Here is a 12340-nt window from a genome sequence, read left to right as displayed (position 1 = left end):
TAATTTATCTCTAATAATAACTATTCATAAGCCCAAATTCAAATTATTAAAAAAAAAAAATTACAATAAATCAGAACAATACTCAACAAGAACCTTTATCAATACGAATTACCAATAATACTCAATAAATCTTAACACCATATCTCCCGAACATAAGGAACAAAGGAAAGTACCCCTTCCAAATTCAAGTCCCTGCATGGGCATGCTGCTAATAAATTATTCCAAGTTAGGCAAAACCATGCCTTTATACATAACAACAACGTTAATCAAATCTAGAGCTTATTATCTATAAATTCTAGTGTAATGAAAGTTGACTTTCTCATTAATCAGTAAATAGTATTTTTTTAAAAAAGCGTTCATCTCCTAAACAAGGAAACATGCCCTACAAAAAACAATCCTCTCATGGTATTGCAAAATGCACAAATGCAATATGTTTCAAACTTTTTAATACCGAATATTGATTAGGATTTAATTGAACCTGTTGTTTTATTAACACGAACGCCAGTGTTAATGAATAATAATAAAAACCCTAATAAGAGCCGAATGTAACAACAAATCTTGGAACACTCAATCTGCACCGTCAGTGTGACATCCAACGGTCCATATGGGTGGGGCGTTGGTACTTATCACTCCTCACCATCTTCACACTCGCAGTCTGCCTACTCCATCAGAGTATCTATTTCTGTTTCTGATTCTCTCCTAACATGGACCAACACATCGTCGATCCTCCACGTTCTTCTTCTTCTTCACTCTGAACCCAACCCCGATCCTCATTTCAATTCTGACCCATCAAACCAATCACCATACCCACCAATAAAAGCACAGCTTTTTCCGTCTTTAACGTTTGATTCTGAGCTGAGCTCGTGTAATTGATTAGCCATAACCAAAAAAATAAAAATGAAAAATCGAACTTTATTTTTTTGTAGCTCTTGATTCAAACCTGTTTGTGCTCAAAGTTTCTGTCTTTGTTGAAGTGCCGCGTGTATATCATTTTTTTGTTCGTGGTTTGTTTTTTGGGTCACTGGGTTCAGTCAAGTTTTTTTTGTTTTTGTTTTGCTGTATCTAATGGTAAGCGATAGTTACCCGAAGATGATGTCAGATGTGGCGATTCGATCGATGTTGAAGAAGCCTGATTACAACGAGGATTTGGGGGTTCTGAGGCGGCAGCAAGAGGCGAGTGAGAGGGAGAGAGAACTCGCGAGGTTGCGAAGTGGGTCGGCGCCTCCCACCGTTGATGGGTCATTGGCGGCGGTTGGAACTTTGTTCGATGGCGGCGCTCCGGTTGCCGGTTTTGGTTACGGGAGAGGTTTTGGGAGTGAGGAGGAGCTTCGAGCTGATCCTGTTTACGCAAATTATTATTATTCCAATGTAAATCTAAACCCGCGGTTACCTCCTCCAATGTTGTCTAAGGAGGACTGGCGTGTAGCGCAGCAACGGTTGAGAGGTGGTTCGAATGTTGGTGGGATTGGTGATAGGAGGAGGAGGGTGAGTGGTAGAGGGTGTGATGATGGTGTAGATGGAGACATGTCTATGTTCTCAGTGCAGCCTTCTGGGTTTGATGTTAATGATGAGAGTGTTAATGTTGTTAAGCAGAGGAAGAATGTGGAGTGGGGCGGCAATGATGGGTTGATCGGTTTGCCGGCATTAGGTAGCCTTGGAAGTAGGCAGAGGAGCATTGCTGAACTATTTCAGGTGAGAGTTAAAGCCAATTCTTTGACATTGTGTTTGTAACTAGAATGTTATTTATTTATTTACTTACGCTTTAACATCATGAGGTGAAAATTTCAATTTTCAATAAATTTTGTGCTCAACATAGCTTCTCATGTTATCATTTTATTCAGTTACATTGTTTCTGATGTTTTCTTTGGCATATTTTCAAAGCAGGATGAGATAATTAGTGCTGCATCTGCTTCTAAGCACCCTCATCATCTGCCTAGCTGTAATGGATTCAATGACATTGCTGAAAAATCAGAAACCCATTTTGCTTATCTGCATCAAGAGTTGGATAATAAGCATGGCATGTCTGCTGCCCAAAACCTTGTTGGTTCAGCGTCTCAAACTTATGCTTCTGCTTTAGGAGCCTCCCTGTCAAGGAGCAGCACCCCTGATTCTCAACTTCTACCTAGAGCTGCTAGTCCTTGCCTTCCTCCCATTGGGGATGGGAGGTCCAGCTCTGCGGATAAGAGAAATTCCAATGGTCAAAACTCATTTAATGCTGTCTCATCCAGTTTAAATGAGCCCGCGGATTTGGTATCTGCTTTGGCTAGCATGAATATGTCTACAAATGATACAATAGACGATGAGAAACATCCCCAGTCACCAAGGCACAATGAATTAGATTATACTCACAATGTGAAACAGAAAGCATACTTAAATAAGCATGATTCTTTTCCTTTTCAGCATCATTCTGCTACCCAACCCCATTCGAAAATGAGTCAAGGCAGCGGTTTTGGATTGGATGTAAACAACTCTTCAGTATATGCAATCGAACAGCTAGAACCTCGTAAGGCTGGTGGAATTTCTGTTAACTCACACTTAAGAGGACCTTCTACGCCAACTTTTACTAGCAGAGGTAGTTCACCTGCTCACTATCAGAATGTTGATGATATGAACATCTCGTACCCTAACTATGGCATGAATGGGTATGCTGTTAATCCTTCATCACCATCCATGATGGCAAGACAGCTTGGGAGCGGCAATTTGCCTCCTTTCTTTGAAAATGCTGATGCTGCATCTGCACTGAGAATGAGCGCCATGGACTCTAGAGCCATAGGAAGAGGTGCAGCTTTAGGACCTTTGTTGGCTGCAGAGTTACAGAATGCAAGCAGGCTGGGAAATCATGCTGCAGGTAGCACTCATTTGCTTCCCTTGATGGACCCTTTGTATATTCAGTATCTGAGATCAGGGGAAGTTGCTGCTGCACAGATTGCCGCCCTTAATGAGTCGCCAATAAATCGGGAATGCCCAAATAATTCATTTACAGAATTACTTGGCCTCCAAAAAGCTTATGTAGAGTCTTTACTTGCCCCCCAAAAATCACCCTTTGCTGTCCCCTACCTTGGTAAATCAGCTAGCTTGAACCATAATTCTTATGTAAATCCATCATATGGTCTGGGCATGTCATATCCAGGAAGCCCACTGGCTGGTTCCCTTTTCACAAACTCCCTCCACGGACCAGGTAGTCCAATGAACCAAAGTGAACGAAATGTGCATTTGTCTGGGATGAGAAATGTGGCTGGGGGTTTCATGGGTGCTTGGCCTTCAGACACTGTTGGTAACTTGGATGAGAATTTTGCATCTTCCTTGCTCGATGAATTCAAAAGTAATAAAACGAAATGTTTCGAACTTTCAGAAATTGCTGGCCATGTTGTTGAGTTCAGGTGCATCCTGCATGTCATACTATGTTTTGCTTCTTGACCTTGAACATTTGGCTAACTCGATTTAATATTCTTTCTTAAACAGTGCTGACCAATATGGAAGCCGTTTTATCCAACAGAAACTTGAGACAGCTTCGATGGAAGAGAAAAACATGGTTTTCCATGAAATCATGCCACAAGCACTTTGTCTAATGACTGATGTCTTCGGTAATTATGTGATTCAAAAGGTAATTTTGTTCTTTAGTTTATATTTATACTATATATAGAATCTTATTATATTTGCACTTTGAACTTGTATAGTGTGTTTTTGTAATTGGTATATTCAAGTGGGTAGCAAATTTATTATATAGAGCAAAACACTTTCAAATTTGTTATATGTATACCTAACTTATTGTGATTCATGTTTAGTTTTTTGAGCATGGAACAGCAACACAAATTAGAGAATTGGCTGACCAGCTTACTGGTCATGTGTTAAACCTAAGTCTCCAAATGTATGGCTGCCGAGTTATCCAGAAGGTCTGCTCATCACTTCATCTACCTTTTCATTTTTCCATAATTATATACCCTGCTTGTATAATGTTTTACGATATTCTACAGTTCTATGTGATGGATTGTAGTTGGTTGCAGTAGTCAATCAAACCATCGTGGCCTTTGGCCACTAAAGGTGTGGCATAGCATCAGGTTTTGCCGTCATGGCAATAGCCGCTGGGATTGCGGCCAAATAGTGGCTGTGACAGCCGCTACAATGAATAAGAGCAAAAACCTCTCCTCTCTAGTTTGCCTCTGCCTTCTGTTCCAGCTGCATCCTGGCAGCCCAGAGGTTTTCTGATCAAGCCTGCACTTTTTCTGGCCAAGTCCCACTATGAGTGTTTAGCTCTGTTTCAACAGCAGCTTCTAGAAGAAGCCTTCTCCCTTTCACAGAGCTCACATTCGGACCAAACCTGGACTTCTTTTGTAAGGGTTTTCCTGACGAGTGCCCTAAGGGCATTGGTTAAGATGATCCTAATTGTTTAAAGAAGAAAAGATTAAATGTTTTTTGAATTTTCTATATAATAAAAGCTTTACTTTTTATTTAATACCTTTTATTTGTTTCCTTAACACTTAAAAGGGTGCTTGTTAGCAATTCCCTTTTTGAAAAAACCTTTTTTTGTCTTAGTGGCAAACCTATTCTGAAACAATACGACAACACTATACTTTTGTTTTGGTAATTGGCATTATTTTCCCACTTTAGTAATAACTTTTTTTCTTTAACACTTGTAATTAGTACTTTAAATTCTTCATAACACGTTGACTTATATAAATGCTGATTATGTTAATCTTTGAGTGGTGATACTTCATTTATTGTTTCATTAGTTTATGGTAAAAAAATTTTAGTATTAATTTTGAATATTAATGATGAATGTCCTAATTGAGTACTTTTTGAGTTTTGAGCAGTTATGTGTGTATTTTATATTATATCTGCTACTTTTGGTATAGTGGTCGCTCCAAGATCTACTCTAACTAGTTTGGGGTTGGCTGTTCCGCCTATCCATGATTGACTACTATGGTTTGTTATGTCAAAATTTGTTGCGGAGAGCAATGCTTTTAATTGTTATAGACTTATAGTCTATGTGGAAAGACCAGGAACATGTCACCCCGACACTGCGTTAACTGTTATGAATACTGCCTTCAGCATGCTCTCTTGTGAATGAGAGGGATCACACTAAAGGGTTGTCAAAGGGGCACCCTGTTGAAAATATTCACAATGAGCTAGCTTTTATCTTATTTGGTATAACTCATCAGGTATTTTTTTTATTTTTATTTTTGAAACATTTCACATTTTAATTAACAGGGTGGGGGTGGGTGTTTGAGAGGAATCCCAGTCTTTTAAATTGTTCATTTTCCTCAATGTTAAAAAAGCTATGGTGCCGTTTTGACCTCAAATTTTTCATTTCACGTTAAAACTTCAAACATTTTTAAGTAAGACAAATTGGGTGGTTCTGTTTGCTTATATGCAATTGTTCATTGTGTTTGAGACTGATATTTTGATTATGCTGTGAGTGATAACTGCTGCTGTGATTTGTCTGGGTGGATGGTATAGTTAACAGTTATTCATCTTGTTTTTCTCTTCTAATTTGTCTAGGCTATAGAAGTTGTTGATATGGATCAGCAGACTAAAATGGTTACCGAGCTGGATGGTCATATTATGCGTTGTGTACGTGATCAAAATGGGAACCATGTCATCCAGAAGTGTATTGAATGTGTACCTGAAGATGCCATCCATTTTATTGTTTCAACGTTTTATGACCAAGTTGTGACATTGTCAACTCATCCATATGGTTGCCGTGTTATACAGGTCACAGATGCATCTTATACTTTAATTTGTGTAAACACATTTTTGCTGGATTGACAGCTTGGAAGATAGTCATTATAATTCTAAATTAGTTAAGTTTCAATGAGCAGAGAGTCTTGGAGTACTGCCATGATCCCAAAACACAGCAGATTATGATGGATGAGATTTTGCGATGTGTCTGTATGTTAGCACAAGACCAATATGGGAATTATGTTGTACAGGTTTGTTGTATTTCATTTTGATTTTTTGCTTGTTAACCCATTGGTTTACAACCTGTGATTTTATTTTCTACTTGTTAACTGCTGTCACATGTTCTTGTGCCTAAGGATGTCATACATACTTACCTCAAGGCAGTTAGTTACTTTTTTTACATTTCTTGTTATTCCATTGTATCTGTATTTCCAGTATGCTCTTTTGTAGGAATGTATGTCATACATACACTTCAATCATCTAATTTTTCTTTAATGAAGTGGCAATCAACTTTCACATGCTTGGTTCTGTCATGATGAACAGGGTTCTTAATAATACTAAGTCTTCTTAACCAAATTTCCTCTCAAATGTCGTGAGCCAGTGCTCGGAATTCAGCTTCAACATTACTGCTTGCCACTACCCATTGTTTCTTACTTCTCTGGTTTACCTTAGAATATGGTAAACTGTATCAAGATGCTTTTCCTTGTTGAATTCATAAATTAGCTGACCATACTCACTGCAAAAGCAATTTTAGGCTGTGTATGAGATAAGTAGATCAACTTACCAACCAAAGCTAGATACTGCTCCTTATTCACCTTTTCAGCATTGAACCATCTTCAATGCTGAACTTGTCATTATGTTCCATCCTGTCTCACCAACAATTCAACCTTAATCCCAGTCCCATAAGTGTCTTAATTAGATACACTACCTAACAGGGATATAAGTGTTATTCCCCATCCCAAAAAGTTTTAATATCTGAACAATTTTGCCCAATTGGTATCATGAATCAATTATGAGTATGCTAAACATTTAATCAATTAAGAAAGCCCTTTAGGTAAAAACTAATGATAGTAACACTTTGTCCATACTGAAATTGAGGAAGGTTAATAATGAAATGCTCAAATTCTTGTGGCTCTAATTGGATATAATTGGATGTTTTAGTGATTTTGAGAGCTTAATATCATTTTGTTAAAATTGTGATTTAAAACATAGGATCACACGATCCTACAATTTTTCCCCTTCAAATGATTCAAATCGCTCATGGGATCGCGATTTTGTAAAATTGTGTGGGATCTCCTTTGAAAATCGTAGGATCGCCTTTGAAAATTGTAGTATCAGTGGGATCGTGCCATCCAACGTTTTTTGATCCCAAAAATCCCAAGCCCACTACCCGTAAAACTCACCCACATTGACCCAAAATTCTGAAAATTGTAAATCAAGAACCTTAACCCACCTTCTCCCTTTGTTCTGTGACTTGTGAGACTCTTTCAAAGCTGAAAACACCTCAACAGATATTATATAAATTGGATGGAAAACGCACCCGAGTGTTGATTTTCTTTAAAGTTTAACAGCTGGCACTTCCTATGTTCTTCTTACATTTTTTAGCCTTAGTTTTGGCTGTTAAGATATTTGTATGCTTCTCGAGTTGATTCTTAATTTTGTTTCCTGCTATGAAAATTTGTTGGATGATTTTCTTAATTGCCTCTTTAGATTTTGCTCATTTTCCCTTAATCTTTGATTGTTGATTGTTGTTTACGAATGTCAGCATGTGCTGGAGCATGGCAAGCCTCATGAACGATCAGCTATAATAAAGGAATTAACTGGGCAAATAGTACAGATGAGCCAGCAGAAGTTTGCCTCAAATGTTATAGAAAAGTGTCTAACTTTTGGAACACCTACAGAGCGTCAAGTCCTTGTGAATGAGATGCTTGGTTCAACTGATGAAAATGAGCCCCTACAGGTTTGAGCATGATCTATGATCCCCATCACTGGATAGAAGCCATTATCTCTTGTTTTGTTGCATTATGCTCCTTTTAGCCGTCTGTCATCTATCCTGCCAAAAGTACAGCTTGAAATTATTTTATGAATATTTTTATCCCTCTTTTCTATTCCTTTTTGATGTTATCATTTTATTGAATAAAAAGTTTCTTTTATTCTGGCTGAAGCTTGGAATTTAAACAAATAAACTACATGTGATATTACTTTGGATTACCTAAGCAATGCATTTATTTTGATGAGTTGTGGTTTTTACTGGCTCTTATCTTGTTCTTGTTGTCAGAGAAGATGTTCTGCTAAATTTTTCTTCATGTAAAATCCATTTCTCAGTCAAAAGCAGGCTTCCCTTCTGTATTTTATAACTTATGATAGACTCTCGCATAAGCTGAGTTGCTTCATAGCCCTACCCCTCTAGTATCTCCAATGAAAATTTCTTGTTCTTTGAGGGGTCACTCGTACATTTTTTGTCCAGCGCAGAGGGTATACACTGGTGGATGGGTCCTTCCCCTTTAACATCACATACGTTTCTTAACATGCCCTTCCTTATTAATTTTATCTTTTTTTTTTACATCATAATTCTTTTCCCTTCTCTATCTATGGCTATATATAAAACAATTAATGCTAATACAATCATATATTTAAATAAAAGTAAAATAATAATAAACTAAGCTGTGAAGGTTGTTGATTAAAAAAGAGAATTAGGTATCTAGTGGTTTGCTGGGCCTACTTGGAGTTTATGGTTTTGACTCAAGCATTGCTCTATGTTAGTCTGTTGCACAAAATTAGTCTAATATTCTTCATAGCTTTTTAGATAATAACTTGATGATTACAATAAATAAATATAATCTACAATTATTTTATAATGAAGAAGGTTATAGTTACAATTTTTTTTTTTACAACCTCTTACAACCATATCTTATCACCATTGATTTCCGTCAATCAACGGTTATCATTTATTATGAATTAATAATTAATTAATGAGTTTAATTTGCTAAAATGATAACCGTTGATTGGCGGAAATCAACGGTAATAAGATATGGTTGTAAAAAAAAAATGTTGTAACTATAACCTTGCTCTTTTATAATTGTAGTGTTTTGTCAAACAATTTATAAGATGATGGTTTCTTCAGTTTTTGTAATTATATAACTCAATTTGTGTTGCAAAAAATTATTATTTAAACAATTTTTAGTAATTAAATTTTCATATTAATGGTGCCCTTCTTAAGTGTAATCTTGGCTCTACCATTGAAGGTATATGGCTATATGCAAAAATATAGAGTCTACCCATTTAAGGCTCTTGAAATTTATTGCTGGAGTCTAGAGATGGTTGAAGGTCACAAGTGTATTTGTTTTTCATGGTTAGAACTTAGATGCTCAGTCATGCATATTGTATCAGTTAATGCCTAGGGTATTTGCATTGTATTAAATAATCAGATTTTTATGTCTAGGAAATAATCTCTTTGAAAAAATGTAAGGGTAACGATGCGTTCCATCCTCGCCTTTACTTTCGCAAGGTCTAGGAGCCTTAGTACACCAGATTTAGCTCATTTCCAAAAAATTAAATCTGGTCTACGTTTGGTACTGTCATTCTTTGTTATATGGTTACTTGACCTTTTGTCATCTTTTATCACTATTTATGCTTTTTTAATATTTTGCTTGTATTATTTTTTGGTTTAGGCTATGATGAAGGATCAGTTTGCAAACTACGTTGTACAGAAAGTGCTGGAAACCTGTGATGACCATCAACTTGAGCTAATCCTTAATCGAATAAAGGTTCACCTGAATGCCTTAAAGAAATATACCTATGGGAAGCACATTGTTGCGCGTGTGGAGAAATTGGTAGCTGCCGGAGGTACTTTCAATCTCATAAAATTACTTTTCTTTTTTGCTCATATATTTAATTTTCTATTTTTACAATTGTCTCAAAATAGGTTTTCTCATGTATTCTTGAAAACTTATATGTACTTATTTTCGTTTCCCTCAAAAACCGTTTTATGTTCTAATTTGATTTAATTGTGGTGTTCCCTGGAAATTCATCCATGGGCTCACTTGACATTCTTTACAAAACTTGCATGTGTGTATATAGCATTTCTTGTTTGAAGAAAAAGTTTCATTTCCATCAACCATGGGATTCGATAATTTGCTTGTATCAACTTGTTATTCAATCAACTAGCATCATGAAGTAGGATGATCTATTAGTCTGGTAATGTTATGCAATCGATGAGTCATTCTCATTCCTGTCATGCACGATGAATGGTATTCACTTTTTATTCCATGCTGAAGGATGTGTAAGATAGGCTCCCAGGTGTAGTGATGTCTAAATTTTTGTTTTAGTTGGATGATGCAGTTTCATGAATTGACTTTATGACATGAAGTGGTAGATATTGGCGCAGTTTTAGTATTTCTTTAAATGCTTCATTATGTGTATTTAACTAGTAAAATGTTATATTTGATGGTTATGCAGAGAGGAGGATTAGTGTTCTGACTCTAAATCCAGCACAGATGGTATAGGAAATGAAGTTGTGTACAGCTAACTGAGGATAATACAAGCACCTACTCTTTTTTTCTTTTCATATCTGTATTGAGATAGACAGCGGCTGATTGGAAGTAATAAATTGTTAGTTGTACTTGAAAATGTACATTTATTAGTGTGAGGATATACCTAGAATCAGGTTAGCTCAGGCTCAGAGGCTCGGTTGGTAAATGATGCCTGAAGCCCATGCGGCAGAAATATGTTTTATGAGCTAGTTTTAATGTTGTAAAGGGAGGTGTTGACTGTATAAATTTTACTAGATTATCAGAGTTCTTGTATTCGGGATCCACACATTTTGATGCATTTGAGGATTTACTTTTTGCCCTTTGTTAATTGTGTGTGTGTGTGTTTTTTTCCCCCCATTCCCTTTGTGCTACATTTTTGCCTGTTGCTTGGGAAATACTTTATGCTCACTTCTAAGATGTTCTTGAGAGGTGATGAAATGTTTTCTGTTGATCTCCATCAAATTTGTTTTTTTTTGGTAAGAAGGTAACTTAGTTTAATGCATGTATGGTTTTGAGTATTTTACGTTCAAAAGTTTCTGTCAAAAAAGCTTTTTCTTGAGTGTTTTATTTATTAACTTTGAAGCTAAAACACATTTGGGAAAAGTAGTGAGATGTAATTTAATGAAATAAGATGAGAATATCTTTAATTAAAATAGAGACTATGCAAATTGATGGGTTGATTTAGATAACTTGTTCCGTGAAAATTAATGAGTTAACCCTGATGGGTAAGACTTGATTTACCAACTAAACCAGCTATGGCCAGTACCAAAATTTTTGAAAATTTCGTTCCAGTATTTAAGAAAGTTATACATACTTTACCCTAAACACTACTAAAACATCACGTGGCCACCAAAGGTTTTTCTTCAAGATCCGCCATTGCCTGTAAGGTTTAGCACCCACACACTCATGCTATTAAATCCTCACATGCTTTCCTCTCAGCTCAAACTTCATTTTTCAACTTCATGTGCCTCAAATTCTTCATTTGTCTGATGTATGTGTTGCTGTAAAAATATGGGCATGACATACGCTCACATTTTTATTTATTTAACTCTAACCCACATATGCTTTTTTCTTCATTGGTTATTGGGTGTTTGATAATATATTATACCTGTTCTATATTTCTCTATATTAGCCATTATTATTTTTATTGATGATCTAACAATTTATAAAAGAAATGTATATTTGTGAGGGATTTTGGGTATAGCAGCATCACCTTAGAAATGTCTAAAAAATTAAAAATCTTTTCATTGTGGAACAATTTATGCATTAATAATTATTTAACATATTAGCCATGAGAATTTTGTATCTATGTTTGAGGTACTAAATTTTTTTCATGTTTTTACCCCAAAAAAAAATCATGTAAACGTTATGTAGGTATACAAAATATTTTATAATTTAATTTTATATTTATAACAAATTTTATTAATTAAACTTGTATTTTTCTCCTCTATGCTGTTGAAGTATGGCAATAGCCATCCTCCCATAAAAATAAAACGTTTGAACTTGTGACATCCAAATTAACAAGTAAATAAATCAACTAAGAACCAAAAGGGAGTTGAGGATCCACAAGCATTGCATGCATGGAGAAGAATTTCGGTGGTCCCGGACCATCATTAACTCAGTGGTCTGAACTAATTAAAATCATACAACTAATAAAGAGAGAGAAGAAATAAAAAATAACTTTTTGTCCAAATGTCACCTCCTGAATGAACGGACCATGTGGGACTTGGAGCACCAAAAATTTCTCCGCATGCACGACCGCGATAATTATAATAGTAACAATGAAGGTAGGTAGGATTCAAATCCAAATTTGTAAAATGAAATTCTTTAGAATTTTAATCAACTCAATATATTTATTACCTTCATTATTTTTCATGAATATTACTGCTGCTGCTTGCTTTCTGTGGACTTGTAGTTGGGAATTTGAACGTGTCCAGACTCTATGTGCCTAACGTCCTCCAAAAGAATTTCATAGTGTCTCTTCACATCCTCAGCTGATTTATCACCAACTACTTTGGCTATATTTTGCCATCGATCTGGGGTGTCTTTGTCGTACAAGGCAAGTGCTCTTTCAAATTGCTTGTTCTGCAAGGGTGTCCAAGACCAAGAGGAAGAACTTTCTTTGTTAT

The 12340-nt window shown here is 36.0% G+C and overlaps 1 protein-coding gene across 1 annotated transcript; it reads left to right on the top strand.

Annotated features, from left to right (window-relative positions):
* Nucleotides 1-680: 680 nt before the first annotated feature.
* On the top strand, nt 681-10504 carry LOC133307246 (pumilio homolog 2-like). The gene is made up of 9 exons (XM_061507724.1): nt 681-1692; nt 1885-3380; nt 3463-3604; nt 3786-3893; nt 5500-5712; nt 5820-5930; nt 7445-7639; nt 9351-9525; nt 10138-10504. Exons 1-9 carry the CDS (start codon nt 1066-1068, stop codon nt 10182-10184), a joined length of 3114 nt encoding a protein of 1037 aa, XP_061363708.1. The 5' UTR covers nt 681-1065; the 3' UTR covers nt 10185-10504.
* The last annotated feature ends 1836 nt before the right edge of the window (nt 10505-12340 follow it).

The sequence above is a fragment of the Gastrolobium bilobum genome, unplaced genomic scaffold (genome assembly GCF_033153095.1).
Source record: "Gastrolobium bilobum isolate Gb01-03AN ecotype WA unplaced genomic scaffold, APGP_CSIRO_Gbil_v1 utg16198, whole genome shotgun sequence".
In the NCBI taxonomy this organism is placed as follows: Eukaryota; Viridiplantae; Streptophyta; class Magnoliopsida; order Fabales; family Fabaceae; genus Gastrolobium; species Gastrolobium bilobum.
Note: the sequence above shows the minus strand (reverse complement) of the source record. Positions and strands in the feature narration are given on the sequence as shown.